At 39.7% G+C, this 16,007-nt stretch overlaps 2 protein-coding genes across 11 annotated transcripts in view; one reads left to right on the forward strand and one right to left on the reverse strand.

Annotated features, from left to right (window-relative positions):
- IGSF10 (immunoglobulin superfamily member 10) overlaps positions 1-9,478 on the forward strand; it is a 24,248-nt gene extending 14,770 nt beyond the window's left edge. Inside the window, exons 5-6 of the mRNA XM_020980851.2 lie at positions 45-945; positions 7,416-9,478. Coding sequence (XP_020836510.1) covers positions 45-945; positions 7,416-9,324 — 2,810 coding nt within the window. The 3' untranslated portion in view covers positions 9,325-9,478. The remainder of the gene's footprint in view (positions 1-44; positions 946-7,415) is intronic.
- The window catches only part of MED12L (mediator complex subunit 12L), a 424,290-nt gene continuing 417,661 nt past the window's right edge, over positions 9,379-16,007 (reverse strand). For all 10 annotated transcript variants that reach the window (XM_020980863.2, XM_020980861.2, XM_020980859.2 and 7 more), the window contains 2 exons: positions 14,617-14,698; positions 9,379-13,831 (listed from right to left, as the gene is read on the reverse strand). In XM_020980863.2, the coding sequence (XP_020836522.1) occupies positions 13,779-13,831; positions 14,617-14,698 (135 nt within the window). In that variant the 3' untranslated portion in view covers positions 9,379-13,778. The remainder of the gene's footprint in view (positions 13,832-14,616; positions 14,699-16,007) is intronic.

A 16,007-nucleotide genomic window follows, 5' to 3' on the forward strand; every position in this document is an offset into this window, starting at 1 on the left:
CAGACTCCCATAACTCAAAGTGTTTTCCTTTTCATTTTTATCAGGAATTGTTTTATCTGAAGAAATGCGAGAGAGCAGATTTGAAGTATTCTCTAATGGTACTCTCTTCATTCAGAATGTGAAGATTCAGGACCGTGGACAGTACCTGTGCGTGGTTGCCAATCAGCATGGCTCAGACAGACTTTATGTCACTTTGTCAGTGATAGCCTATCCTCCTAGGATCCTGGAAGGCCGAACAAAGGAAATCACTGCCCATTCCGGTAGTTCTGTGGAGGTAAAATGTAGAGCTGAAGGAAGGCCTACCCCAGAAATTTCCTGGATTCTAGCAAATCAAACAGTGGTTTCAGAATCATCTCAGGGAAACAACCAAGCAGTGGTAAAATCCGATGGGACTTTGGTTATCAACACACTCACTGTTTATGACCGTGGAGTTTATACCTGCATGGCCAATAACCCAGCGGGGATGGATTCATGGCTGGTTAAGATACAAGTTGTTGCTGCACCACCAATTATCTTGGAACAAAAGAGACAATTTATCACTGGGATATGGGGTGAAAATTTGAAACTGCCCTGTACAGCTAAAGGAAACCCTCAGCCCAGTGTTCACTGGGTCCTTTCTGATGGCACTGAAGTGAAACCTTTACAGTTTATAAATGCCAAGTGGTTCCTGTTTCCAAATGGGACCCTTTATATACGAAATATAGCCTCTTCAGACAGGGGTAACTATGAATGTATAGCTACCAGTTCCACTGGTTCAGAGAGAAGGGTAGTCAACCTAATGGTAGAAGAGAGAGATACCATTCCCAGGATAGAAACTGCCTCCAAAAAACTGACTGAAGTGAACTTTGGAGACAAATTGCTACTGAACTGTTCGGCTACTGGAGAACCCAAGCCCAGAATAATCTGGAGGTTACCATCCAAAGCAATTGTGGACCAATGGCACAGGTAAATATAAAACCTTTGCACTCTCTTTAAGCTATTTAGCTCCACAGCTACCAGAAGATAACAAAATGGTAAGCAGTCCAGAAAGCATATGTAGTCTACCAATAAGGAATCAGAATTGTCATTTGTTACAGGTTACCTTTCTAAATGCATCCAAAGAAGAAATAGCAAGTATCATGCTTCTGATGCAAAGAGTCAACTCTTTTCTTAAAATTAATATAGATATGCTCCCATACCAAGAGTAGCTAAAATAACGACTACATCAGGAGGTGAATGAGAAGAGAAGAACATCTTCCTTGGTCTCTACTAGGTAGACCTATCCTGTGACTAAGTTTTAGTGCATGAATGAATGCAAATGTAACAACAACAACAACAACAATGATGATAGTATTTAGGTAGCACTTTTTGCAAGGTACTTTGGAAATAATATTCCACTAGTGCTACTATTATCCCCAGGTAGTGGTTAAGTGACGTGCCCATTGACACAGATTGTAAATGTCTGAGGCCAGATTTGAACTCCTGTGTTCTTGACTCCAGGCACAGTACTCTATCCACTAACAATAGCTAGGGGTAGAAAGCAGAGGTGGGGCGAGGAAAGAATGGCATGAAGATGGCATGGGAGCGGCAGTGTGATGGGTCTTGGTCAGTGATACAGTGAGTGCCAATCAGAAGCCTAAATTCCCAGGGCGGGAGCTGCAGTGCTGGATTACAGGGTGGGGGTAGGGGGTCATTTTGGAACATGGAAACACAAAGATGGCCTGACAGCAGTGGTATAATGTTACCATAGGGGCCTGGAAAGTTGAAAGTATGTGTTTTCTTAGCCACTTTGCCCAATATAGATATATACCCCTGGTGGTCTTAGAATGAAGCAGATGTCATACTGCACAGTAGAATGTGTGTAGAAGGAGAAGAAAGATGATTAGCCTAACCTTAGACTTGAATATAGAAGTTAGTAACTCTGCCCTTAATGCTTTTCCCAAACCAGGTGCATACGGCTTTAATGTCAGGCAAAGTTCAAAAGTTTCATGTAGTCATTTGTACCTCCAAGGTGGTGTTTACAGAATACCCTCAGACCTCAGTAAACAGAAGTATTACCTTGCTCCTATACACCAAGAAGATCAGGACCTTAAATCTAGCTAGATTTGATTTCCACAAATCCTTGTGCACCTCTCTTTTTCACAAAACTCTCTCTTTCACAACAGAAATCAGAAGTGCAAACAATTTCCTGATTTCTCTATGTGGACTCAACAATGAACACAAAAGCAAAAACATCAGGTCACTATAATCACTAGTCAATTTGCTCCTTCAAAATAGCCCCAGCTCTCTAGAATGGCTTCAGTAGAAGTTACCGAGGCATTTGCCATCTCTCTATATACTATGTATACCAAAGTCGTCTTCTGTGCCTTGGAGGTCCCCTTGGATACTTGAAAGCTATAATAACAGAGTGTGAGCTCTAGTAAGTAATGTCTACTTGGAATGACTTTGAACACAGGCCTGGGGATCAGTATTTTACCCAAGGTCAAGATTGGTCAAGGTCAGAGAATCTCAGTATCAGCGTGGCAAGGCAAAAAGGTTTTAGCCACAGCCACTGAATCACAACCACTGAAGGCCACTTATCAAGTTATAGATACGTTGTGGTATATTTGATGGAAGGAACTCCCCCATCAAAAAGATTTAAGCAAGCTAGAATGCTGAGCTGAGTATATTAAGGAAATTGAATAAAGATAAGTATAAAATATTATACTTCGGCTCCAAAAATCAACTTCACAAGTTCAACATCTAAGACATGGTTAGGCAACAGGTCATCAGTCTTATGTTTGGGTCCCAAAAATCAACTTCCCAAGTTTGAGATTCAAGGGGCAGCTAGATGGTGCAGAGGGTAGACCACTGGCCCTGGATTCAGGAAGACCTGAGTTCAAATCTGACCTCAGAAGCTTGACACTCATTAGCTGTGTGACCCTGGGCATGTCACTTAACCCCACTGCCCAGTCAAAAAAACAACAACAAAAAAAGAGTGGTAACCAAGTTTAGATTCAAGGCATGGTTAGACAATAGTACATTGGGGAAAAAAAATTTGGAGTTTTTAATGACACATAAGAGCCCAGGGCCAGGGACAGAATCGCTCCATTACTGTTGTCCTGGTGAGACTACATTAGCCGTATTATGTTCAGTTGTGGGTGCCACTTTTTCTAAGGGCACCATGAAGGAACTGGGGATGTTTAGCCTAAAGACTTATGGGGAAACTGTCTTCAAGTATTTGAGGAACTGTCATGTAGAAGGCAGATTAGCCTTGTTCTGCTCAGCTCCAATGGGCAGAATTAGGAGTGACAGTTTAAAGTCCCAGAGAAGCAGATCATAGGCTTAGAGGTGGAAAGAATCTAGATAGAGATCACTTAGTCCATTTCCTCCTTTCAGGTGAGAAAACTGAGCCTAGGGAGGAAAAGTGATTTGCCCAAAGCAGCAGGGGGGAGACTCAAGTTCAAGCCCTCTTGACTTCAAATCTAGACTCTTCCCACTTCGTGATACTGCCTCTTGATATAAGAACAAAGTTCCTAAAAATTAGACCTATTGTCTCAGGTGGTCGTGGGGTCCCCCCTCAGGAGAGGCCTCCCAGTAAATGCTGGCTGGATATTTGATGGGTGTTTTAAGAATCTTTTCATTCATGGCTTGCACTAGATGGTCTCTGAGGTTTCTTCCAATTGCTATTCTACGATATGTCATCTATAAAATCATACATCCTTGAAACATTCAAGTCCACATTTTATATATATTTATACAATATATAATATTTATATAATTTATACATATTCACATATCAATCACATATGTATATATGTAGGTATATACATATACACACACATACATATGCATATATACATACACATATATATGGAGGGAGAGAGTGTGAGGTGGCACAGTGGGTAAGAGCTGGAACCCAGGAAGACCTGGGTTCAAATTCTGTCTCAGACACTTAGTAGTGTTACCCTGGACAGGTCACTTAACCTCTCCCAGCCTTGGTTTTCTCATAATGAGGATAATATTAGCACTCTCTTTACAGGCTTGTTGTGAGGATCCAGTGGAGATAACATAGATACTTGCATACCTTAAAGAGCTATATAAATGCTAGGTGTTATTTTTATTATGTACATCCAATCCAATAAACATTTTACTAAGTGTCAGGCACTGTGCTAAAGCTCTGGGGATACAATTAATGAAAAGACAGTGTGAGTCTTCAATGAGTTTACAATTTAATGGGGTGGGGGGAGAAGAACTCACAAAAGGAGGTAAGAAAGGGTGGATGACACCAGGTCGTACCCTGTGCGGAGCTTCCTTGTTCCACTGAGTTTCAGACAGAGTAACAGATGCTTTGTGGAGTGAGACACAAAGTCCAGTTTCTGTTCTCTATAAAGGAAGACACAGAGATGAGTTTGGTGTTCCACCCTCCAGTCCTGCAATCAGATGGGAGGAGTCCTAGTTTGAGGGAGGTAGCTTCAATCAAGGCTGAATTTGCAACAAGGTGATAAGATTAGAGATGATAGCTTAACCTGGGAGGGGCATCTTGTTCCATAGAGTGGGAACGCATATGAGAGACTGTATCACATGTACTACTAAAAACTTCATACATCTTTTTTGGGAAAGGTCATCTGAGTTTGATTTCCTCCATGTAGAGAACTTGTGGTGAGGAAACATTACCAATATAGGTCCTTCCTTGTTCTCAAATTTATAGTCTTAGATGGTTGTCTGGGGCATTGAAGGATTAAGTGATTTGTCCAGGATTACACAGCTTGTGTCAAAAATGAAACTTAAATCCAGCTTTTCTTCATTCTGACATTAGCATTCTGTTTTGCCAAAATGTTTCTCTTCACACATCCATAAGCACATCATTAAGAATAGGGCTAATCTGTTAACAATCCGTTAACAAGCATTTATTAAGCATCTACCATGTGCCAGGCTAGGTGCTGAGCTGATGATTTCATTGGTATAGGGAGCTCCCAGTCAGGCTCTCTACCACTGCAGGTCAGCAACTTGTCTTTAATTGCCTAAAACACAGAGGCTGAATGACTTGCCCCGAGTTATATAGCCAGTTTGTGTAGGAGGGAGAACTGGAACCCAGGTCTTCCTGGCACCAATGCCAGCTCTCTATCTCCTACACATGCTGTCTTTCTTGACATGGTATGTACTTATATATACTGGAGTGGTTTGCCATTTCCTTCTCCAGCTTATTTTACAGATAAGGAAACTGAAGAAAACGACTCTTCTTGACTCAAGGACTCTGTGCACAATGGCGCCACCTAGCAGTCCACTTATGTACACCTACACAAACTTATTTCATAACTGCTATGCTACACAGATTAAATGTTTTGCTTTAAAATGAATTAGGGTCACTCAGAAGGGTTATTCCTATGCTACACATAGCAGTTTCTTCATTAACCAAATATATCCCTCCACCCAATTTTAAGTCTCTATGTTAAAGGCAAAGGCTGTACTCTTTATCTTGATTACTAGAAAGCAGATGTTTTATTCAGTGCTACCTTAGGAACAGCAAGAACTCTTGCTAAGGATAATCACTTCCGTTCACAGTTGACACCACAAAGCCAACATGAGGGAGTGAAACTTTGCCCAATGGCAGCTAGCCATTAAAATAGCCTGGTTAAATGGTAACTTGATTAGAAACAGATTTAGGCAAAACAAAAAATGCCAAGGTTTGGCAAAACACAAATATTCAAAAGCTACTTTGCAAGAGAAACTCATTTAGCAGTAAAGGTGGGTTGTGTTTTTAACCCACTGTACAACCTGTTAGCTTCATGGGCTAAACCAAGCATTTGCTATTATTACAGCTGATGCTTAAAAGTGGTTGCTGTTACACTCAGAAGGGTTGTTGAAAGGAAAGTGGACAAATGCAAGTCATGAGAGGAACCTTGAAGGTTTGGCCTGGAGAAGACAAGAGAGGGGAAAGCTCTCAAAGTTATCTCAAGGAAGGGATGATATGTGGAGAAGAGATTAAATTTATTCTATTTGTTCCCAGAACACAAACGGGGAATAGCGGCTTCTTCACAAAGAATACATCAGTGAAATCAAGACATAAACCAAATAATAAAATAAAATAAAAATAAAAAAGTCTATTTAAAAAAAAACAAAAAACAACAAACAACAAAAAACCAAAAACGATATGCTACCCTGGAAGCCTTTCGAATAATTTTTGCTCTAAATAAAAATTTGGCATAGGATTGCTTTGCTTTGTTACCAAAAGGCAATTCTCATTTTCACTCAAATTGTGCCTTTCAGCTTATCTGCCTAAAGGGCATTTACTGGTTACCTGGAGGGCCATGATGTTTATTCATCAGTTATAGATCCTGATTTGTAGTGTTTAGGGCACTGGACTTGGAGTAAAGAAAGTCTGGGCTCATAATCCTCCTAGATAGATACTAGGCAGCTTCATGGCCTTGGATAGGTAATTTTCCTTCTCTGTGCCTCAGTCTGCTCTTCTGTAAAAACTGAAAAATTTGAAATCAACAGCCTCCAAGGTCCCTTCTGTGGGCAGCTACGTGGTGCAGAGTCAGGAAGACTCATCTTTCTCAGTTCAAATCTGGCCTCATATATTTACTAGCTGGGTGACCCTGGACAAGTCACTTTACCCTGTTTGCCTCAGTTTCCGCATCTATAAAATGAGCTAAAGAAAATGGCAAACCACTCCAGTATCTTTGCCAAGAAAACCCCAAACGGGGTCACGAAGAGTTAGACATGACTAAGATAACTGAACAAAGTTCTTTTTCTAGATCTACATCTATAATCTTAAATAATCTCAATAACCATCATTTCACCTTGTCAGTGCATCATTGCCATCTAGTGGCAAAACAGGTAAACCTGTTTCAGAAAAATAGTCTCAGGTTAGTTATTATTATTCTAAAATTCTTAGCATGTTCTCTCTCAAAGAATGTGAACATTTTATCACATTAATACCCTATTAAGGGGAAAATAAAATTCATTTTTTTTTTCATATGAGGCAATTGGGATTAAGTGACTTGCCCAGGGTCACACACACAAAGCTAGTATCAAGTGTCTAGTCTGAGACCGGATTTGAACTCAGGTCCTCCTGACTCCAGGGCCAGTGCTCTATCCATGGGCCACCTCGCTGCCCTGAAAAATAAAATTCTTAAGCAAAGAAATTACAGTTTCTTCACGCGCATAAAATGTTAGAACATGACTAGTGGATAAGTGCCTTTGATTTTTAAAAATCTGTTTCATTGCACTTGGCGTGGATTTTTTATGCAGTAGCAACCACAAATAAACATTGCTGCAGTTTAAGACTCACACAGTACTTAGTGAAATAGATTACAAATGAAAGCAACTTAACTGTAAAAGTTCCTGAAAACATATTTATAAATTTGGGTTTATTTGTGATGAATTTTATTTCTTCCTTCCCTCTCCCATGGTATATACGCATATTAAAAATTAATATTTTCCCCCTTCAGGATGGGCAGTCGGATCCATGTCTATCCCAATGGGTCTTTGCTTATTGGGGCTGTCACCGAAAAGGATGCAGGTGATTATCTCTGTGTGGCCAGAAATAAAATAGGCGATGACCTGATTTTGATGAAAGTTAGCCTGAGAATGAAACCTGCCAAAATCGACCATAAGCAGCAATTCAAAAAGCACGTGCTACACGGGAAGGACTTCCAAGTCGACTGTAAAGCGTCAGGCTCCCCTGTGCCAGAGATATCTTGGAGTCTGCCAGATGGAACGATGATAAATAACGTTATGCAAGCAGATGATAGCAGGAGACGGACTCGGAGATACATCCTTTTTGATAATGGTACTTTGTATTTCAACAAAGTTGGAATTGCAGAGGAAGGAGATTATACCTGTTATGCACAGAACACTCTAGGGAAAGATGAAATGAAGGTCCACCTGACAGTTGTTACAGCTGCCCCTCGGATAAGACAGAGCCACAAGACTTACATTAGAGTGACCGCTGGGGAAACTGCAGTGCTTGTCTGTGAGGTCATCGGGGAGCCGAAGCCCCAAATATTTTGGTTGATCCCATCCAGTGATATAATTTCATCTTCTACTGACAGATACTTGTTGTATGACAATGGATCATTATCTATTGGCAAAGTAAAGTTGCTAGATTCTGGAGAGTACATGTGTGTTGCAAGAAATCCAAGTGGGGATGACACAAGACTGTATAGATTGGATGTGGTCTCCAAGCTACCCCTGATCAATGGCCTATATTCCAACAAAACAGTCATCAAAACAACAGCCGTGCAGCATTCCAAGAAACACCTGGACTGCCGAGCAGAAGGGACACCTCCACCAGAAATAATGTGGATTATGCCGGACAACATTTTCCTCACGGCACCGTATCATGGAAGCAGGATCACTGTCCATAAGAATGGCACCCTAGAAATAAGGAACGTCAGGCTCACTGACACTGCCGATTTTATCTGCATTGCTCGGAATGACGGCGGAGAGAGTGTCCTGGTTGTGCAGCTGAAGGTGTTAGAAATGCTACGACGACCGACATTCAGAAATCCATTTAATGAAAAAGTTGTGGTTCAGCCCGGGAAGCCCATGGCACTGAATTGTTCTGTTGATGGAAATCCACCCCCAGAAATCATTTGGCTTTTACCTAATGGAACGCGATTTTCTAGTGGAAGCTCAAATTCCTGGTATCAACTAGGAAGAAACGGCTCCCTGATTATTATTAAGCCAACTAGGGATGATGCAGGGAAATATCGTTGTGCTGCAAGAAATAAAGTTGGCTACATTGAAAAACTAATTATTTTGGAAATTGGCCAGAAACCAGTTATTCTTACATATGTGCGGGGAATGATAAAGAGCATCACTGGGGAGTCTGTATCCCTTCATTGTATGTCTGATGGAAGCCCTAAACCAAACATCATCTGGACAGTGCCCAGTGGTCATGTGATAGACAGGCCTCAGATTAATGGAAAATACACACTACATGAAAACGGCACACTAGTCATCAGCAAGGCCACTCCTCACGACAGAGGAAGCTACGCATGTAAAGCGCAGAACAGCATGGGTGAAGCAGTGATCACCATTCCAGTCATGATTGTTGCGTACCCGCCCCGCATTATCAATCGGCCCCCAAGGAACGTACGCACGTTGACTGGAGAAGCCATTCAACTCCACTGTGTGGCTCTGGGGATACCCAAACCAGAAGTCACATGGGAAATGCCTGACCACTCAGTACTTTCTGCAGCAAGCAATGTCAGGGCAAGCAGAAGTGAACTCCTTCACCCACAAGGCACACTCATTCTTCAGAACCTCAAAACTTCAGATGCAGGGACCTACACATGCATAGCAAAGAATCAGCTTGGGAGCGATTATGCAACAACTTATGTTCAAGTGATCTGACATGAGTAAGTAACCATTTGAACAGCTGTTAACAGAGTCTACATCTGGACAGGGTCTATTTTGGGAAGAAGTTTAATCAAAGGCAGCCATAGGCATGTAAATGATTTTAAATACATTTACAGTATTAAATTTACAATGGACATGCAAAAAAAAACTTGGAAAAAAATCTTGCATGATGAACTCCTACTGATTTCTTCAATGACCAAATGGATTTCAAAACAAACTTTAACTTAAGGCACTTTTATTTTGCCAACAAATAACAATGACCAATAAAACAATTTCCCCATAAAATAAGAAATCTTGAATGTACCTGAATTCTTCAGTAAAGGACAGACCTACTCCCCGACCCCTACAGTTGCCTAGTGTCCATCCTGTATCATTATAAGCATGGCACCCACATTATAGAAAACCAAAGATCACTGTGTCATGAATGGTAAACTACCATCCTGATGTACAAATATTTTGTCAAAGCCTAAGAGGACAAATGTTGAACTGTCTTGCTCATAACACATTATACTTTCATATTGTAAATTTTCTTTGACAGGGAATTTTTGAAAAGTCTCAATAGCTGGATTTTAACAATAAATGCTGTCAGACTCTTTCAAATTTAAAATGTAACTGAACTTAGTAAGGTAAAGGAAGAGGTGATTATGATCCACCAGTTTCTCTACTGAAAATACAAGGAAACTTTGTTTTAATAATTTGAAAATCTCTTACAGAGACCTCAGGCTTTAGAAGTGTGTGTGTGTGTGTGTGTGTGTGTGTGTGTGTGTGTGTGTGTATGAGAGAAAGAGAAAGAGAGAGAGAGAGAGAGAGAGAGAGAGAGAGAGAGAGAGAGAGAGAGAGAGAGAGAGAGAGAGAGAGAGAGAGAATGAGAATGTGTATTTAGTCCAGATCTGTGAGTCCACTGGTAAGCAGCGTCTGCTATGGAAACTATCTCCATCAATAAAAATGGCCAACTCAATTTGAACTTCTGGCCAAAGTTGCCTATGGCACTGCAAAGTTAAATGACTTCCCCGTGGTCACACAGTCTTGAGAAGTGTCAGAGACAGGATGTGAACCCAGGTCTTCCTCATCTTACTATCCACTCTACCAGGCTGCTTCTTCTCTACAAAGAATGCCACACTGAATTATGAGCTATATGGCATTCAAAAAATAGAGAATTTCTTTATGAGAAAATGTTAAGTGGGGGACTGATAGGCTATAAATGAAATTTCACTGCATTTCAAATTGAAAGATAACTCAATCAACTTTTATGAAATGATTTCTTTTCTAATTCACTGAATTGCATTCATATTAAACGATCAGTTCAATAGCAGTTAATCTATCTTGGGGAAGCTCTAGGCCATTAACCTCTTTGTAGCTCTAGAGGGTAGATTATATCCCAGCATAAATCCTCTATCATAAATGTAAATGCCTGCATTCTTTTTAGGAAGGAAAATTGAGCCAATAGAGAGGAAGGTTCTACTTGGCTTGTATAGATCATTTCTGGGCATTTAAAATTGAGGATGGTATAATAACCCCCTTCCCTCCCCCTCCCCCACCAGCTACCAAATGCCAATCCCATGGATCATACATAGACCAGATGGCTCATCTACCAGTGGCTGCATGTCAATGTTTATGTTTTACATGCCCTGCCTATTAGTACATTAAAAACACAAACACTGGCATGTATCCATTGTTAGACATGTTTTAAATATGACAACATTTTAATTGCCCTGCTTAGGAGACCATCTAATAATTACATTGGCTGTGATGGGTCAAAGGATATCATTTATTATGACTTGTCTCCACTTCCTGCCAAGTTAAGAGAAAATAGAATCTGTGTGTGTGTGTGTGTGTGTGTGTGTGTGTGAGACTATACACACACATACACATGGAATGAACTGATGTTGGTAAAGGAGGAAGGGTCATTTAAGTTCAAAAGACTTAGTAGCTGCTCTATACCATGTTGGAATTTGAACCTATTTTGAAGACAGATGAGGACTGTGTCCTTCAAACTAAGGAAATTTCCTCTCTCTGCCTCACTGTGGAAAATATGAGGATACATCAATGGATGTACTAACAGGCTCTTACTTGGGGCTAAACACCAGTCATTTGAGTGCAAAATGCTGCATTTATTTAAAAAAAAGTCTTAGGATGGAGATTAATGGAGGAAAACAGGGTGGAGTGTGGGGCTTCTTCTGTTAGGTTTTTTTTTTTCCTTTCCTTTAGAACTTTTAGAACCAACATCTAGGAAACCTGATTTCTGGCCCTACTCTTATTACAAACATCCCACATGGTCCAAAAGTGATGGAATCCTTCAGTGATTTGGCTTCCTCAAATCTCCAATGGACATCATCATACTGATCTCTCTCAGGCTTTTCATGTGAGTTATAACTAATAAATTACTTGAAATAACTTCTGCAAAATATAAAGTGCTTACAAATGCTATGCGATTGTAACAATTATTCTAAAAAGAGTATTATTGTCATTTGCTCTTTGAGCTAGGCCAGAAAAAAATATATCCCCAAACCCCTAAGAATGGCATTTTTAATGCCATCGATTTCAAAGGGCAGAGGTAACAAAAAGACAAACATAACTAACTAGGCATGAGAGTCACATTCCAGTCATTTTGTCAATGCGGTGATGTTATTTGAATAGCAAGTATATAGTAATTGAACAATTTCACTTAATGATGATCTTCGAAACAAAAAAGCTGAATTTTACAGACAGATGTTCTGAAAAGAAAGACAAACTTAATTCAGGGATGACAATGGTCTTAATGTTTTGGCAAAGTTTTCCCCAGCCCAGAGTAAACTGAGAATCCATGGGCTGGAATGGAGTATTTCACAGTGTACAAAGCAGTCCACATGAATGTTAGCACGGCAAAAGTAAGCAGATGTGAATCGGAGGTTGTTTGCATTTGTCAAAATGTGCAATGAGTCACTTGCCACAGAAAATACAAATCACCCAGAGAATGCATTTCAAAACAAAATTACCACCTACTGTGGAATTAGTGGCATTCACGGGAAAATGCCGCCTTACGCAGTTTGCTCAGTATAGACATCTATTCACAGTATGTTTGACTACTGTACATTTAAATCATATGGCTAAAGAGAAAAAAAAATGAATGAATACAGACCAGGGAAAATATCCCCATATGTTTTTTAAATGCCCTGCAATTTTCACATTCAAAATTTGTGCATCTAATTCTAAAAAAATATCATATGGAATACTCTTAAGTTACACAAACTGATAATCATATACTGTAATTTTTACTCGAATATGAGCAAATTACCACATACTTGAACAAAGTTAAAATAGTTATTATTTCTTTATAATAAATCTGATGTATAATTTACTTGTGCTTTTTTTGCACCAATTTATAAATACAGTATAGGCAATACACAACCAAGACTAACTAACAATAATAATTAAATTCAAAAGAGTAAATACTTACCACACAAAAGAAACAGCCAAGTATACCTTATGAGAAGGATAGCTTTGGGGGCCTTAGGGCCAGATTCTGGGGAAACTGTGCCATGCCTGAGCACTACAGAATCTCAGAACAGCTCTGAAGAACTTGCCTAGGATGGGGACAGGGACTTTTGTTAAGCTGGCAAGAGGGCTCTAGAGAGAAGAACCTGGAAAGTCATCTTGCCGGCTCAGGCATGAAGTGCTAGTGATTTCCATTGTGGTAAATCCAGGCCTTTAGAAATGGACGCTTTGTCCATTTCTAAAGGCCTCCAGTCAAAGAGATTTCCACTGAGAGCAACTTTAGAACACAGCTACTGCTAATGACGTTTAAGAACCTCAGCCCGCAGCTTTGCCATAACTCTTAGGAAGTTTAAATATAAGAAGAAACTGTTTCAGCACCTTCTGACCACAAGGAAAGCGAGAGAAAAAAAAATTGTCATTGAATCACAAAAAAAAAAGTTTATAAAGTGCTTATGAAATTACAAACATTGAAAATGAACAGGTCTCAAAGAAATGTCCTTTTCACTGTTAAAGGATCTGAGAGGTGAGCACTTAATGAACAGGTCAACCTGGATCTCAAAATCTGTCCTGCTTTTCCATTGAACAGTTTGGTCCAGCACGGTTCCTCCCGAAATGCTTTGCCACTAATAAACAAACATGTTAAGATCCAGCACTCTTCATTCTTTGTGAAATGCAAAGATTCAGAAAAGCACCAATTTCAAATGCTTCCCCACAAAACTCTTCTTGGAAGTTTGCCCAGATGAAGCCAACTCGGGTAATGATTTTAAAGCTGAATGCAAGGAACCCAAACTAAGCCTCTTGCTGCTTTCTGTTAAAGCTTCACTCTAAATGTAGTACCAAAAAAAAAAATCAAGGCAAAATGAAAAGAAACCATAGCAAAATATGAGAATTTCTAAGAATAATTAGTGCATTGGATTGGATTTGCTATTCTTCAGTGCAAACATCAAAGTAGGTGTCATTTCTCCGGCCACGTTTCAGAAGTGTGAAGGATGCCCATACGGAGTTACGCCTTGTTGTGGCTGGTTACCTAAAGAGAAAAAAAAATGAATCCTATAAAACTGTAGCTAGCTATGTACATGCAAATGAGTGGCACATAGAAGTAAAAAGACAATAATAAATGCAGATAAGTGAAAAAAAAAGACAAGTAAATTCAAAGAAGTAGTAAAAAAAAATTTACAAAGTATATATAACCAAAGGGACGCTGGATTTTGCCAATCTATTCTTTACCTTAACATTTTTTTTTTTTGGTGAAGAGTTTAGTTTATTTTAACCCTGTGGAAAACAACAAGGAAATCTAAATATCTGTAAAGTGTATTTTTAAAATAAGCGTTTTCAAAGCTAAGTAATAAATCCCTGAAACATCCACATTAAATTTTATCCATGGTAATTCCACATATTATATTTTTCATAAAAGCAGACAAACTGAAAAAAAAGACACCCACCAGTAAGTATTATATGATCCAAAAAAAGAGGCATTTTCTAACACCCCTTTTTTCACTTGGTTGAGAAACCAATTTTAGCAACAAGAATAAATCCCAAGAAAAAAATTTTCTCCAGACTAATTTTAAACAGTATCAGAGTGTGAATTATAATAGAAAGCAACATTTCCTCTCACGAAAACAGAGACTGATTCAGTTTTTACTTTGTAAATGAAAGTAATGATAGAAACTTCTTCACTGAATGTAAGAGTGAGTAGAGAGTAACTCCTACAAAATACCCCAGGTCCAAACCAAAGGATGGAATGATACTGCACCTCTTCCTCCCCATGTGGAGTCTAGGAGCTGGGTGTCCAAGGATAACTGGAATACTCACTAGAAAGCTGTTTCTGAAGTTGTCGGACTAATGCTGCTGTCTGTTGCTGCTGCTGTGTTTGCTGTAAGCCTTGCCTGGGGAACTGTAATCACAAAAGGAGATGAGCATGAATGTTGGCTGGAGTAACTCCCATCACGGACCATCAGGGAAAACAAGAAAAACACACACACACACATACACATACATGCTCCTTCTCCAGGCTGTTTTCGACCAAAGCAAAATTCTTCACTCCAAATTAAAATGGAAACATAAGCATTACATTCTGGGGACTGTATGAACAACGTATCAGTTTGGGCTTTAAAAGTGAAGATGTGCCTTGGTGGAAGGTACGCTGTCATTCTTCCTGTCTAGTGTACTTGCCAGTTGGGACAATTACGTCCCTTGTCTATTTTATGTCCTTTTAAGAAGGACTGAAATTGTTCGGAAAGCTAGGATGCACTTGAGAACAAGAGATAAAGATTTTCTGTAAGCCATCTTATGCCATTCTATAATGGATAAGGCTTCTGCTTTTATAGCTTTATAGATTCTGCTTTTTATATTATATCTAACTTAATTATCAAACTAGAAATGTGCCTTGGCAGCATTTGGGGGTCCATGAACTTTTAAAAATATTTTGATAATTGCACTTCGTCATTTATATCCTTTGTAATCCTATGTCTTTTTTTTTTTTAATTTAAAAATGTTCTCAGAAAGGGTCCATAAGTGTCACCCGACTGCCAAGGGGGTCCACGACATAAAATGTAAATAAGCCCTGGTGTAGAGGGTTCCTGATTTAAACAGACTGTTCAAAATGTTTGTTTCTAAGTCAACCATTGGAAGTTGGACTTCCTTTCCCCAAAGAAGCAGTGTTGAAGCAGTTAGCCAACAAATGCTTACTTAAAGTTGCTAACGGAGCTGAGCTAAAGTTGCTAATCTGACAAGATGGGAATGGGGAGGTCTTACGATTTTTGCAGGAAGAAGATGAAGAGAGGAGAAAGACTTCTCTTCTGTTTTCATGGGCATAGGGCCAGCTCTAGACAAAACGCGGAAATGGGCAAAGTTCGTCTTTAGCGTTTTCCTATCTTCTCCCTCCCTGACTTCTCTCTCTGCTGAGCTCCAAACTCCCATCTGCAATTGCCTGAAGAATTCCTCGACCTGGATATTTCTCTAGTGGCTCAAACTCAACATGTCCAAAACTGTGCTCATTATTGTCTCCTGGATCTAAGAGTGAGAGTTGGAAGGGACCTCAGAGTTTAAGCCCCTCATTTCATAAATGAGGAAACTGAAGCCCACATTTGCTCAAGGTCTTGGGGGCAGGTGACATCAGAGGTAGGATCTGAACCCAGATCTTCTGAGTCCAGAGCCAATGGGTTCTTTCCCCCTGTATCCACACTTCCTTTTCTCTATTTCTG

Source organism: Phascolarctos cinereus, unplaced genomic scaffold (assembly GCF_003287225.1).
Source record: "Phascolarctos cinereus isolate Bilbo 61053 unplaced genomic scaffold, phaCin_HiC Scaffold_7;HRSCAF=346, whole genome shotgun sequence".
NCBI classification, from domain to species: domain Eukaryota; kingdom Metazoa; phylum Chordata; class Mammalia; order Diprotodontia; family Phascolarctidae; genus Phascolarctos; species Phascolarctos cinereus.